Source organism: Etheostoma spectabile, chromosome 17, assembly GCF_008692095.1.
Source record: "Etheostoma spectabile isolate EspeVRDwgs_2016 chromosome 17, UIUC_Espe_1.0, whole genome shotgun sequence".
In the NCBI taxonomy this organism is placed as follows: domain Eukaryota; kingdom Metazoa; phylum Chordata; class Actinopteri; order Perciformes; family Percidae; genus Etheostoma; species Etheostoma spectabile.
This window is the reverse complement of record NC_045749.1, coordinates 10,005,526-10,021,598: the sequence shown is the minus strand read 5'-3', so window position 1 is coordinate 10,021,598 and position 16,073 is coordinate 10,005,526. Positions and strand designations below refer to the sequence as shown.

The following is a 16,073-nucleotide window of genomic DNA, read 5'->3' as shown; positions in this document are numbered from 1 at the left end:
CATGGCTTTCAAACGAGCAAATTGGCAGTTGGTCAAAGCCAGACCCCCAGCCTCCACCTTGCCCCCCTCTCTTCCCCTTAAAAGCTACAGACTCAGAAATGGCACATACTAAGGAAAGCTCATTGTGAGACAGGCTTTAGTGGCTGTAATTCTGCACCAAGGCTGAATTTTTGTAAAGAGATTTCAGATATGGTATTAGGGGACCACTAAGGTCTACATAAAAGCACCCAAAGAGCACCATGTCATGGGACCTCTAAGAAGGTATACACGTACCTGACCTCAGGGGGATCATCCCCGTACATATGGACTATGTAATGGTGGAGAGATAGTCTTGATAGGAAAGAGAACATGCAAACTCATTACTGTATAGAAACAAACTTCCAACTCTATAAAGGAGGAACGACCCCCCCCCCCCCCATTGCTGTTGTTTTTTTGTTTTTTTTTACACAATAATTCTTATTTTTGTAGTTTTTGCTGAGATCAGTTGAGAACATTCAAAACAAACCTCAAGGTTGACTTAACTTATTTTGAAGAGAAAATAAATGGGAACAAGAAGAATACCCATCCTGTTCGATGTAAGATCTGGGAACACAGTTTTCCTGTCCAATAAGCAATCCTGTTTCTCAGAAATTATGTTTTATACTAATAAGTACTTTATTATGTTTTGAGAGAAAATGTAACAGCCGTCAGGATTGTGTTTCTTGCAGTTTTCATATTGGCACCTGATTTTTTTCAGTCTTTAGATGAAAATTTATTTTTTAAGTTGTCGTCGTTAATTTTTAAGTTGTTATTTTTTAAGTTATCACTATGTTATAACAATAACATAGTGATAGTTTTTTAGTGAATGTCTAAAGGGATGTTCAGAAGGTTAATTGTCAACTTTCATTCCAAATACTGGTACTAAACACTTACACATACATCGTTGTTATGCTATTTATATGCTCGCATAAGAAAACAGCATCAAATCTTTGTTATCGTGGCTTCCATGTTTTTAAACACCTGATGCTCCAGGCTACGCCCAACAGTTGGGGGCAGTCATGCAACAAGCTGTTATGCCAAACGCTAATATAACAGAAGAACACGCATCATGTGAAAGCTGGCAGTCGAAAAAAACAAAGTAATCACGGGGGCAGTCCCTGAAAATTCCCAGTGACATGAATGCACCATTATCAATGGTGAAGAAAGGGGAGGAAATTAAGTGAGGTAGGTAAGTAAAGAAAATGCCAAAATCTGATAGAAAATAGGGATCTTTAGAACACTTATTATGTTGATAGGAAATGTAATTTGGGTAACATCATGTTGCTTAATAAGGATGATTTACTGTAAATGTAAATTCCAGTAGACAGGATTCCAATAAGCGACATTCTGGGTGTGATCACTTTGTATTATACCTTTAAGAAATGGTGAGTACAAAGGTATCATAACACAGATGTCGACAATGGCCAAGTTGTGACAATTCAAGCTGTAATAAACTGGAAAAATCCTTTAAATAATATGGAAAATGGTAAATACACTATGTGTTTAATGAAGGAACAAAAACTATCCTTGATCCAGCACATCTGAGCATATCATGCAAACTGTTAGATTACAGTTGTGTGTGAAAGATGTGCTACAGCTGTGGGAGATCAAGTAAATTGTATTGATATCTTGACAGGCTCGTCCCTGTGTTCATCATGTACAGAGAAAAGGCTTAAGAACAAAGACATCAAAGAGGTAATAGTAATCCAGTGATTTACCAATGAGCTGATGAGTTGTATTCTCAGTGACAGGGCCAGTTTATTGCAATGGCAAAGTGTCCTAAACTTCGGCTCCCACTGTGATTTTAAAATGCCTTTCTTTCATCTCGACGATGAAGGAGGTACAAAATAAGTGTTTTGCCATCTGCAATAAAAGAAAGTTTCTTTTTTAATGGCATGTGTATAGCCGAGTGGGGAGTGCACCTTGCTGTTCATCTCCTGCATTTGAGTGTGAGCTGTCTGGGTGATGGCCATTATGGTTCCTGCTACTGCCTATGCTTCCGCTCCGCCGGGATCACTGAAGTGTTGGAACTAACAAGCTTGGGATACAGACAGCGGATGCACAAATGGGATTTTGTCCTGAAAGCTTTAGAGTTTGCTCCCTGTCTTCAGTAGAAACAGGAGAGAGCATGGTGCCATTTGCAGGGACTGTCTGAGTTAGGTGCCATCAGAATGAGATGATTGCATCTGATAATCTTGCTAATGATCTACACTGGGGAAGAGAGCACATACAATTGAATGAGCTACACCGATGGTCATAGTTTTCAGTCTCACCCTCTCATCTCTCTTTTTCTTGTATTCTCTTTTACTCTGGTTCAGTTTTATGCAGAATCTGAGATGTTCTCCACCCAGGAAGATATGCAATATTCCCTGTCATAGTTTAAGCACATTCAGGATGTGGGGCATAGACACGCACACACATACACATTAAAACTCTTTCCCCTAGATATTTCTTTACATAAACGTCTCTTTCTCTCTCTCTCTCTCTCTCTCTCTCTCTCACACACACACATGCACATACTCGAAGACACAAACACGCCGAAATCCGCACTATGCTCTCCTAGCCCAAGGTTAGTACAGATTAAAAGACGTGGCATTGATGGAAGAGGCTCCTCCTCCCTCCCCGGCCTGTCACAGTGTGTTTGGGAACAACCCACTTCATTTTAGCAGCATAATGGGTAAACAGAGTGTGATCAGTCCAATTACCCCCTCATTGCAGAGGCGTTCTGGCGGGAATGGCCTGTAGAGAGAGTGAGCTGTCTGGCGTGCGGCAGAGTTGCAACAGTAGCACCTGCTGCCCAGAGCCCTCACTTGTATGAATCTCAATTTGATTGTACAGCCGTGCCAAAAAAAAAAAAAAAACAGTGACCAAGAATTGAGCCCTCTGAGGAAGATGGCAGTACTGGCTAGCCTTCTGATTGCTGTTTTCACTGCACTGTCTGAGGATGTGTGCAAGATCAGAAGATGCTGTTCTCAGCAATGAACTCATGTCAATGTCAGCCCTTCCAGTGGATTGTTTTGCGCTTAGTTCTCACTGTGCAGAATTCAAGGACAGTCAATTTTCTTATCCCCCACACTACAGCATGTTTTAAAGCTCAGTAGATGCATGATTTTTCAGCTGAGAGTTCATCCACAGATGAGTAACAAGCTGCAGTCGTAAATATGAATCCTGGAAATTTACTTTATATGGTTTTACCTGTTTTCAGACGTTGTGTTCACTCTCAAATGTTGGCAGCACAATAATAGTCCCCTCTTTACTTTTACAGGCTAACAGTCAGGACTTGACATGTTGATGCAAGTGTGGAAGTTTGCACTCAGGTCCTGGACAAGTTTAACCTCGACAGAAAGGAGTAGTTGCTCTCACTTTATTTCAAAATGTAACATTCACCTTCACATTATACGGACATATGTGGTTATGTTCTTTGTCCTGTTCTTGTAATCCAAAAATGTGTTTATCATCCTTGAAGATGGTTGTTTTCCTGGGGCTGCTGTATGGCAGCTGAAGCAAACATATCTAACAAGTGTTTCATCTTATCAATCAATAAAGTTAATGAAATAGTTTTTTTTTTTCTTTTAACAATACTGACATACAATTGTAAGCAGGCAGGGGTGTCAAAAGTATTCACATTCATTACTCAGATACTAGGATTCAAAAAGACTTCTGTCTAAGTTGAAGTATCACCAGCTATCATCAGCTTTTCACTAAAGTATAAAAAGTACTGGTTTAAAAACTACTTAAAGTATGAAAGTGAAAGTAATGGAAAGGAAAAAATATCAAAAATTTTTGTCAAATTAGACGGCGAGTTTTGGAAACAATTAGCTTGGGTGTGCAGAGCTTGCAGCGCATTCAAAAAGAGTTGTTTTTGCATCCAACCATTTCAAAACATTCTTCCAGGTACGGCCAGGGATGTAGAAGGGTTGGCCGGTCTTCCTGGCTACCAACCTCCTCGCTGGGGCTTGGTTGGGACATTTTGCTCAAATTCTCTTGAGTCTCTGCCACGGACATCTTTGTACTAGTCTACATATGTCTGCTATTTCCTTGCTGGAGTGTGACGTGATCTGTGTCATGTGCAGGTGTGACGGATTGCATACAAACCAATAGGGTGTCGGAATGGTATATGTTTACATTTCTCATCCAACCACAATCAAATTGACTCTATCTGGATGGTGTAATTTATCTGGTTAGGTTTTTGTTATTTTATGTTTTTTTGAACAATGACAAGCCAGAAGGAAAACAAGCAGAACTGAAACAAGGCTGTTTTTTAAATTTAAGGAGTAGAAAGTACAGATCATTGCGTGAAAATGTAAGGAGTAGAAGTAAAAAGTCTGCTGTAAAATAATTACTGCAGTAAATTATAGATACCCAAATTTCTACTTAAGTAAGGTAACACAGTATTTGTGCTTTGTTACTTGACACATTTGTCAGCAGGAAATAGGAATTGCCTTTCAGGATTAATTTGGCTCCACTAATTGAAACTAATACTTTTCAAATAGTATATTGATTTGGAGAAAGCTCCTTTTTCAGATATGCACAGTAAAAATTAATGAATAATACAAAATGTGAAGGCGACAAGATTAAAAGAGAGTTGTGGGAGTTGTGTTACCACCTGTGTGGCACCACAAGTCATGAAGATGACAGCAAAAATAACAGTATGTCTTCAAAGCTCCTTCTGCCTCCTGGGCTGTTAGAAGGCCCAAGGAGCATGATATTAGTGGCCTAATTAAAAACAGTCTTAAGAGTGTTAGTGTAAGTACAGTGGATCAGCACCTGTGCACAGTGCCACGTATGGATCTTTATCAGAAAGTCTAACGGAATTTCCCCAAAATTTAAAATCTCACACATGCACACGCGCGTGCACACAGTTGACAGGCGAATCTGGGGTTGATTGATGCAAGTAATTTTTTTTGTTGTTGTTCTAGAGTAAAAAATGTTGCCACAGTGTGAACACAACGTTGTTCTGTAAAGCACAAATTAGGCCTACTTTTTCTGTCAAGCGTTCCGAGTCAATTAATTGTTACTTTGGTTAACATTTTAATAGATTTACACAAATAGCCTCAAGGACGTTGCTGAATAAAAACTGCCGTGTCAGACGAAAATATAATCGTGAAAATGATCAAAAATCATTTCAGCATTTTAAAGACATATTTTACCCCGAATATGAACAATCAGCTTAAATCGTCCCTGTAGTCACTCTCCGTCGGCGCGTTTGCCTGATGCGCAGCGCCTCCCCAACTGGTCCCTCACTTTGACAAATTCCTGGATGTGAGCGGGTCTGCTGAATGAATGGCTTCTTGATCGTAAAGATGATACCCTGAATGTTTTAGAAGTTGACACATCTTTTTTTCCCGCTGGTAGAAGATCAGTTTGGAGGAACACAATGGGACTGTGGTCATTTTGGAGTTTTTCCCTTTTGGTTTTCGTATTTCTGTATCCTTTCCACCCCAAGTTTGTGGCTCAAGCGGAATTAAGTTATTCCAGAGCAAACGGCAGATTTCATCACGTGGATGTAACGCCGCTGGAGGCACGTATAACCCGAGAATCAACGGTATTCAAAGTCGACAATAGCTCAAAAGTTTTAAGCGCTTTTAAATCGGAAGCAGCCGGTACTTCTAACCCGAACAATGTCACGCAAGTGGGGAAAGAAACGCAGAGTGGACTTGGAAAAGAGGCACTGTTCGGCAACAAAACGGCACCAAACTGTCGTAATCGTCTCAAAATACCTGGTAAAAAGTGTGGTAACATATCCGAGGACAGCCAAAGGCGACCTACAGTGAATATAATGTTAGAAAACACATTTCCTGACTCAAGAAATAGGGTAAAGAGGAGTGCTGGTACAACAAACACCGAACATGTGGAAAGGAGTATAAGTGGAGATGCTCAGTCAAGACAGAGGTTTGTGGAGACTGTCCAAGGTGTTTCCAATTCGAGACCCGAGTACCGGCGCACTGGGGAGGAAGCCAGAGGGTCTAACCCGAGGCAGAGTGAGCCGCACCTAGACACTTCTACTTTTGCTCTATCGGGAGACTCGGCGCACAACCAGGCGATGGTGCACTGGTCCGGACACAACAGCAGCGTGAGTTTCAGTTTTACAAAAACACTACTTGGTAATTTCATAAAGGTTTTAGAGTGCACGTCATTTCTACACATACTGATTGCATTGCTAATTATGTTTTATCTCTGAAATGCACATTGTACATGTTGTAATAGATTTACATGAATCTGTAATTTTGTTTTTACGCACAGCTGTTTCATCGCGTACAAGGGGAATTCCTACCTACGAACTAATTATTTCAGTCTAACATAGGCTTGAATTGAGCTGTGCATTTTATCTTCTTACATTGCTGATAATTTATTTAGCTATTGCCTAGATAGAGGTTGATACTGTAAGCGGATTGCGCGCCTGTTTGCGTGGACGCCTAATGGATATGACTGTCCACTTGCAGGATTCCCTCTCGCTTAAAAAAACAGTACAATACAGAGTACAATAATTTATTTCAACAACTTTCACTTGAACTTTAAATTAACAGTTAACCCCGCATGTACATTTATGTGAGACTGCTCTATGGGAAAGTGCATGTATTTTGCCAGCAATCACAACTCATACATTATTTATGAAATAATCAAGTAATATGTCGCTCAGGAAGGTGCAGTAGCTACAATTAATAGGGATTGTGTGCAACCTGGCCCTTAATGTGACGCTGAAGAGACACAATATGACCTTTTGGCAAATGTGTTTGTCGTTGACATTTGACTTGCACTTTGTTGGTAGTTGTTTAATTGCCTGGATGAAAAAGGCATTGCAATACGTTTGTTGTTGAAATGTTGCCAAGCTTTGCACTTCAAAACAGGTTGATGGGATTGTGCACACCTTTAATGGATGACAAGACATTGCAGCAACCACCCAGATCACCCCCCACCCTCACAAACACACATACATACATACACACACACACTCACACCATTTTACCATCACAAAGAAAAAGCCATGGAGATTGTATCTCTTACTTTACATATACAGCAGGAAAACGTGTTTGCAAGCTCCAGCATTAATCTAACACAAAGATCTTACAAGTTCAAACAGCCTCATACAAAAGAAAGGAGCTACTCTGCCTTTTTTACTGCAGGTAATATAGATCACCTCAGTTTGCCAGGCAAAAGGGTGTGGTGCGGCAACATAAATCTGGCAACACATTAAAGATTTGTCCCAGAAACACTCTAAATATTATTCACGCATTATCCAAAAATGCATATCTTTTACTGGATAGTTTATATAATTCAACCTTTATTTGTATTTTCTTATCTGGTAAATATTCTTTTTGGTGATATATGTCATAACTTTAGAGGCATCATAGACTTTGGCCTAATGATGCATTGCCGTGGATAGTCTGGATATAAATCCCATATGCACCTAATTCAGTCTGATTTTGTTAGCTGTATTATGAAATATGTTGTTGGTTTGAGATGTCTTCACCAACGATGGCCTTTTGTACTGCAGGACACTGTTTACTGCATCATCACTGATGGGCTTGTCACTGCAGCCAGTCAACACTTGAGATTTATACAGTCTGAACCCCTGTCTGTGGTCCCAAAAGTATGAGGGGAAGTGCAGAGTTTAAATTGATGGCATTTTATGACTGGATGTTAGAGCTCAGGCTTTATTAGATGTAAATGACTGATAATAAATCAAATCTAAAAGGGACATTTGAAGGAAAATGACTTCATTCCCGTGGTCTAGGGTGGTTCTATCAAATATTCACTTTAAGACTATGCCTGTGATCTGGCCAAGATGTAAACTCCTATAGGGAGTGAAATTGAGAAAGATGTGGATGGTGATGGTGAAAGCGCCAGGGGCGGGATCTTCAGAGTTCAGATTTGATAAAGAATTTCATCGTATAAAACCTCAAATCTGTCCATAAATCAGTCCTCCCACTATTATTTGATTTCTGTGATTGTCTGAGACATCAAAGCCGGGAGTCTATAGCTCTCTGGTCTCTGACTTTGAGAGAGATAACATTAATTGGACTCAACCATGGGAATAAAACATACACTGCACAGATTCCCTTTTTAAATTCACGATTCTTACATGTGGTATTGATTGACTGTGCATGCTTCTCGCTTTTTAAATTTGCCCAGAATGTGAATAGGGATGGAGATAGAAAGATTCACAATTTATAATCATGTGTGCCATAAATATGAGCAAAGATAGAAATTCAACTAATTCAAATATACTGATAAATACACTTGGCAGGGATGTCCTTTATGGAAAATCAATATTTCAGTATTTTTGCCTCACATGAGTGTTCAAGCTGTGATATGTCTATGTTGGTAATCTTTTTTAACAGCCATTGCAGCACACCCTACACTCAAGGGATGCAGAGCCCACCCCCCCGAAGGCAAAAGTCTTAGTGTGCAAGCCAGCTGGTGACCAGGGAGTTATTGGCATCCAAATGATTTTAGACTCCTGATTGACCATTTTTGCAAGCTCCTCACAGACAGCTGACCAAACTAGGACACTGTGTTGAAGCTGAAGACACTTAATGAGCGTCTTTATTGACATTCCCCACCCCCCACCCCCCTGATCTTCTGCTGCAGAAATACATGTTGGTGTAAATAAGGCAGAATACGGGTATGGTCATCTTCATTGGCCTGCTATTAGAAACTTGCTCAGGGAGGAGCTGGCCATAGATGAGGCCAGCTGTTCTTCTTGGCTAAGGAGTGGATCTTGTTGTTTTGTAATGTTTTGTATGAGGTGGCGAGAGTCAAACCAATCTGTCAGCTCTGTGACATCGTCTTTTTCTGCTGCGTTTGACTGGGAATCAGACAGGCCTCCTGGGCTGCGTTGTTCGCGTGCTTGATCAGAACGAAGCAGTTATTGTTGCACATAATCTCATCGGTATAATAGACAATAAAAAAAAGGAAATGGCACAGCCCTGGGGGACACTTGTGTTTAAAACTGGTTCATTAGATAGACAGCCATTCCATTTAACATGCTGGAGCTGGTTGCATAGAAACTCCTTGATCCATAAAATCAAATGGAATGGGTTCCCAATTCACAGATGCATTTGACCAGAGTTTGTGGGTGTTACAGGATGATGAAAGTGCAATCAAATGCTTCATGTTCGGCTTTAACGAAGGGAAAACTTTCAATGTGGTTTTGTTTTCTGATAATTTCCCACATTTCTCTTTTACATTCCTCACATAATTGCATTCTCCTGGTTTTTCAGTTATAGTTTGGTGTAAAATCAATTTAGATAAAAGTCACATTTTTGTTCAGTCAAAGGGGGCTGATATGTGACCTTGTAAAACCTTTTGTCCATGCACTTTTCATCATCCCCTTGCCCCCCTGGTTGCTAGCCGATCCATACTACGATTGATGAAAATCAAAAGTGGTTCATGTTTTATCCTTTCAGTACGGACTGTTTCCTACTATGATACATTTTGTATTAGCAAATACTGCTGCACCTCAGCATTTGGACTTTTTTTTTTTAAGCTAAGCCTTTCCTAGAGGTTTTGTATATATTATTGTTAATACACCGTGGTGTCAAGTTTCAGATTTTTTACTAAATGTGGATTTTAAAGTGGTAGCCAAGGAAAAAAACAAAAACAAAGGTAATTTTCTTTCTACAGGCCATTTTCATCCTCCACCTGCTTGTCCCTTGAGGTGTCAGCACCATAAGTCTGTTCATTAATCCAGCCCGTCTCAAGCCTTTAGGGGTGCACTGTCCACTGATGTGATTGTAAGATGCTGATAGAAACGGCAGCAATCCTGCGTGCCATGTTAGAGGTAGACTGCTGGTCACAACAGTAAAAACAATTTCTCAGGAGCCTGGATGGGCAATTTCTAAATATGTTAGGAAAACAAAACAGCATTTCCTATAGGTTTTTTGCCTCAGTTTTATTTTATGATGCATAGGATACAAGTGTTACCCTCTCTATAGTAATAATTCAGTGAAATTCCAGTTTTTAACTGACATGCATGTGTGACTTTTTTTCCCCCCATGAATCATTTGTGCTTGGGGACCATAATGCAGCACATCAACAGAGCCTCTCAGCACTTCCTCGGCACTTAGACTGTAGTTTTGGCTCACAAAGTGCATTTTAAGCAGCAGATAAAGGTCTGCCACTAGTTGTATGTTCAAGCACGCTGTCATTGCTTGGTTCCTATCTGCTTCTCTGTCGGTCCCAGTCTCTCTCTCCCTGTTTAACACATGCACATACACACACTTATATATCAATTTTAATCAACAGTGACAAAGCGGGTGCTGAATAATATCTGAAAGGTTTGCATGTGATTAATTATTTTAATAACTGTCACTGTGTGGTAGACACATACTATAGCTGTGATAAGGTTTTGAAAACAAATTTATGCATTTTGTGATTGGGAAAATGATAAAATTCAAATTGGGAGAAAGACTTCCTTATTAATTATCACAGAGATAGGTTTAACACAAACTGTGGCACTTTACATGTATTAAAGAAGGTTTTTTTCTAAAGGTCATTGCTAAATTTGTTTTGTTCTTTAGTTTCACCATTCCTAATATCAGGCCAACCAAGTGATTCCAGTTTGGTAGTCCATATCCACAACGTTCCACTTCCCGGATTGATCTGTTGCCTTGGGCTTCCTTTGTGTTGGCATTTGAAACTCTGATCGATTTATGTGGACTGTTGTCACCCTTTTCCCAGATCTCTGCAAGGTAAATTCAGACAGCTAGCTACCATCTGTTAAATCGGAGTTTTCTGTTGCATGACTAAAACAACTATTGAATGTGCACGTTCTACCAAAACAAGTTCCTTCCCAAGGCTATTTTGTAGCCGCACCATGGCTTTTCCCGGTTCTTAGCACCGCCCAAGATGATTGTGATTGGTTTAAAGAAATACCAATAAACCAGAGCATGTTTTTCTCCCATCCCCGAATGCTGTATGGACTACCCAGACCCTCCTCCGCAGCGCGGTGGAGGAAGGTCTGGCAAAGCAAAACTACCAGTTTGGTTACATTATGCCTTGAGACTCACAGGGTCTTCAGATTGCCTGAAGCAACACAACAGTTACTATCATGTTAAAAGATGACAGGGATTGCTCAGGTGGCAGTCAGCTTAAAAAAATGTTTGACTTGGCAGTTTACAGTGACAGAAATGTATTAGTTGCATGAGGAAATGCCTCTTCCTCTCTAGTGGGATAGAATGAATCCAAGCTAACACATCACAAACACACATCCTCTGAAATGTTTTTTGCTTTCAACAAAACAAAAATTTTGAATTATAGTGAAAATCAGGAGCTATATAAATTGACAAAAGAATATGGACAAAATGATGGCAGTAATTCAGAAATTGTGACAAAACATTCGTCAGCAGGGAAGACTTGACAGAAACTACACATCATTTACATGAGTTATTGATTGTATTGGAGCAGATGGGAATTTACATCAATAAGAATTTTATTAGACTATAAATTATTTAAACAACTAAGAATTGAATTTGAAATAACATCTAACTGTATTCTTCGCTTTTCTACTTGACAAGCTCTGATAGTTAAACAGAGCTATTCATCATGTTTAAATGACTTTGATTATATTCCCACTCATTTCATTCTTTCTTTGCTCTGTGCTCTTTCTATTTCTTTACAGAAAATGGCTCAAATTTCTTCACAGAGGTTATTGAAATTGAAATTTCATCATATATGATGTTGTTTTTGGTTGTACTTCTGTTGCCTTTCTTCTCCCAAACAATGACCCTGACTGGAAACGTATTACAAAGTGTAAATAGCCTATTGCAGCTGGCAAAATCTAAAGTAGGTGTGATATATACATGGATCAACCAGTCTCTGAAATGCATATGTTAGAAAATTGGGATAGCTTTATGTCGATTTTATTGTGACCAAACAAACTAAGAAAAAAGCAAACAAATCAACAGCTCAAAATGTCTAATTATACACAATTTGGGTTAAAGGGCATCCAATATTAACCTAGTGTGACCCACATTATCAACCCTATCACCTAGATGTAATGTTTATATACTACTAATATAATAATTATATATTACATTTTGGCCCTTCTGAATTTGTTTTGTGACTAAATACAAATACAAGTTAAAAAATAGTGTTCTGTTGGTCTTCAGTTTAAGTCAAACCCAAAACCATGGTTAAAGTATTGAAAATGTATCTGCTTTGACTCTTTCACATAATGTTACATTAAACGTAGAAGGTCATCACTGCCCTATCAGTCTGAATAATAATACCTGGAGAGGAAAAGTGGCCAATTCAATGAACTGTATCTCTATCGTTCTATCAGGGGACAGTGAGATCAACCAAATTGTTCAAAAAGTAGTCCAAATTATTACACGCCCAAAACAAATTTTACCTTTTTGGCTTTTTTTACCTATTGGCTGGAAAACTACCCAGTGTGGCAACACTGACACCCTCCAATTCAACCACTTTTTTATGACTTTAGTTCAGTCCCAGAACATAGTTCTTGGTTGCCTGGGAAAGATGTTCCCTTTGAGTAAAATCCTGGCAGCTTTTATGTTTCCTTCTAAATGCAACTGGCTAAACAAATGCATAGTATAGAAACTTAAAGTCTAGGATAAATAGATACTCAAATCTGAACTTTGACTTAACCTTAAAGAGCAGGCACTATCTACCGCTACACATTGTGAAAAATGCAAAATCAGTGACAAGGGGATGCAAAAACAAGGATTTGTGGGATACATTTAGCTCATGATCTGAGTCTCACAGCACTTTTGGCAGTGAAAGGGTTCGTTTTAGGTGGAGGGCTTCTCTTTTCCAAAATCTCAATTTGGACCCACTGCCGCCTTTGGCTCCAGCTCAGCCCCCTGTGGGCAGAAGCCAAGCCATTAGGAGCCAAAAGTTGTGAAGGAACATAATAGACTGGAAGAAATGTCTGAACGGGGTTACATTGCTCAGAGTTCTCCAAAATGCAAACTAGTGATCAAATTGATCACAAATCATATAATTTTCCATAGATGTTATATTGTTTTATTTCACCTTGGTACATTTCTCTGTTGTAGTCCATAGCTTAATGAATAACATAGGATTACACGCAAAAATAAGTAAATGTGGTCATGCTACAACCTCTGAACAATAAATATGACCAAACAAGCGCAGAACAAAAAAAACCTTTCGAGTAAAACGCTAATGTATTTTTGGCTCTCCACACTGCTTATAATGCATCAAATTAATTTTTAACTACATTGGGGTGTGCCTAAAACTTTGTGAAATGAGTCAAAACATTTAAAATGACTTTCAAAACTTCCATTAGATTTGTCCTTGTCCTGCTGCATTCCTTTTTTTCACCAAACCACAAACCACAGTGTGTTGTGCTGTGACATCACAATCAAAACACAAAGGAAAAAGAGAGTGCCGTGTATATTTCTACCCCTAGTCCATTAAACATAATTCAAGCTTTCTTTAAGGAAATGAAGCAGACCAATCACAATCTTTTATTCCACTAACGGTAAACAGCACAGTTTATTGTGTATTGTTGTTAGCAGCAGAGAGCTATAACACAAACTGCTCACAATAGAGCTGTGTTCATAGTGAAACCCTTTTCTCTTCAGCCCATTTCATTAATTCCCCACCATAATGGACTGAATTGATTGCAGCAACCTGCATTAGGTCTATGTGACCGAAGCTCAGAAGTCGTGAGGATAAGCAAACATACAAGACAGCAGACTAATGCACAATGGAGCTTTTGCTGGGGTTTACTTGATGAAAGCAGCATCCCCAGAGTATGTTTTCACCCTTAAATGTGCAAACAATCAATTTGGTCCACAGATAAGATGAGGACAGAGTAAGGCCTCTCTTCCACCGCACCATTCGTTTTAAAAGACTCCTGTCTTTTCTGCTAAGTGCTCTCCTTTAGAGACGTCCTCACAGAGCCACAATCAAGATGTTGTGTTTTTATCCCTCCACCCACTTGCAATGCATCTTGATTTTGCCCTCGTCGCTGTCAAGAGAATTTATGCAAATTTGCAACCAATACTGTATTTCTTTTCTCTGCAGGTGTTTGCATCAGATAATTTCTAATTGATGCATGAATACATTCATCTTTAATTTTATGAGAGGGAAAAGAAGTTACATTTTATGTCTTTTGTTTTGGAAGAGTTCTGACACAAAAGTTTTGAGCTCATTTCGATACACAGATTACTTTCTACACTTTCATGTTTGTTAGCGGCCCAACAAAGGACATACACAAATATTGTTTTGTGTGTTTGGCTGGTGATCTTTTCCCTTCATATCACAAATAATTAAAAGTGATAGTCCAAAACAGACCAAAGATGTTGTCAGCGTGTGTAGGAGATTAATTAGCCAGTTGACTTGAAAAAGAACAGTGTTTGTCAAATTGCTCAAATGACTCTACTTGCCCTTGGCTTCTTCCTTCCTTCTCTTAATGAAGTTGAGAATGTAATGAGCTTAACAACAAATGAAACCAGTTTTATTTTTGTGTCCTCAGGATAGCATCTGCATGAACAGGCCAGTGAAATGCAGTGTAGTGAGGTGAACAATTGAATCCCAGCCTGCTCTTCTCAAGTTGATATGCCAGCTTTTGGTTTCTGATAATGGCCAGGATACATTAGGGTGCTCCCATGGCTCTGCATTAGTTTGTAGACTTGGCTCTTCCCACTATGTTTTTTCAACCCACTTCCTTTTCCAAACCGCTTTTTCTGCTTCTAATTCAAAGCAGTAAATGCAAAGAGTCAATTTTGGGGTAATAAATGTGGTGTCACAAATTTGGTAAAAGCTTGGCATCCCCCCCAACCTGGCCTACCACAGTCCATTTGCTCTACAAAATTTTTTTTGGGGGTTTAGAGTTTTTTATTCTTTAGAAATTTATTTTATCTACCTATTGTGTTCATCTACGGTGGCCCTGAAGTGCAAACCACGACAGCAAATCACACAACACAATAACATATTTGATGTATTAGTTCTTTTATTATTTGGAAAAGTGACAGACACCCTGATTTCATTTATTCCTTATGTGAGTACGATAAAGGCACAAGATCGTCCATTACAGTGTATATAAACTGTTGGTTTGTGTTATATGCTTCAGTTGGCCCAACGACTGAATGCATGTTTTAGTAAACTTGCCACTGAAGCCAATACACTGATCGTTTTTTAATTACTTCTTTTAGGTGGGTAAATGTCACTGAAGCAACTTTGCATGTGTTTTAGTAATCTATTAAGGGCTGTCTATTGTGTTTGAATAAGTATCACGCTTTGCGAAATTAGTAAGTAAAAACTGTACATAACTTGTTTGCTAACTTTAGCTGAGGTCCCTGGGGAATGATTGTTAATGGTAAATGTTGATTTTGTTTAGATGTGCCAAATTGTAATCATATAAGTATTTATTGCTATAAGCTATGCTAGCAGGAGCTGTCACTTGTTGCCATAGCTGTAGCTGTAATGGACCAGAGAGGGGAGAAAGGATGTTTGGAGTGGCAAGTTTACTCGATAATTCGTTCAGACGTTGGGCCAACGGAAGAATGCAGCACAAACCAACAGCACTCTGTAACAACAGATTATTTCGTGCCTTTATACTCACATAAGGAACACATTAAATGGGGGGTATCTATGGGCTGAAATATTTGCCAACAGAAACAGAAAATGAATAATTTAAATTTGAATTTAAATTGCTAAACTTGAATAATTGCATTGAAAAATTGAATTTCAATCATATAATTTCTTTCACGTATATACGTTCTTCCTTCATCCTTCAAATACCCAGATGTCTGTCACAGTAACTTGAAATTGAATTTTGTGAACTGAATTTGATTTGTGACAGAGTTGAATTTTCATTGATGATCATATTTTATTGGATTTCACTTCCAAACAATCAGATTCAATTTCAAACTATACTATTCAGATTCAGTTTTTCAATAAAATGATTCAAATTAAACAATACAATTTTAAATTATGTGATTCAATTTCAGTTTTTCAATACAATTATTCATGTTGAGCAATTCAAATATAAATTATTCAAAAACGGTTTCTGTTGGCACATATTTTAGCCCATAGGTATCTGTAATTTTTGCAAATGTGCA

General features: G+C 38.8%; 1 protein-coding gene and 1 long non-coding RNA gene across 3 annotated transcripts in view; one reads left to right on the top strand and one right to left on the bottom strand.

The window, feature by feature from the left end:
• Positions 1-939: 939 nt before the first annotated feature.
• LOC116705442 (uncharacterized) lies at positions 940-5,872 on the bottom strand. The gene is made up of 3 exons (XR_004335937.1): positions 5,861-5,872; positions 2,668-2,673; positions 940-1,096 (listed from the first exon to the last, which is right to left on the bottom strand). It is a non-coding gene; the product is annotated as an uncharacterized LOC116705442 (long non-coding RNA).
• Positions 5,230-16,073, top strand: part of sorcs3b (sortilin related VPS10 domain containing receptor 3b) — a 40,976-nt gene continuing 30,132 nt past the window's right edge. For both annotated transcript variants that reach the window (XM_032541642.1, XM_032541641.1), the window contains exon 1: positions 5,230-6,091. In XM_032541642.1, coding sequence (XP_032397533.1) covers positions 5,396-6,091 — 696 coding nt within the window. In that variant the 5' untranslated portion in view covers positions 5,230-5,395. The remainder of the gene's footprint in view (positions 6,092-16,073) is intronic.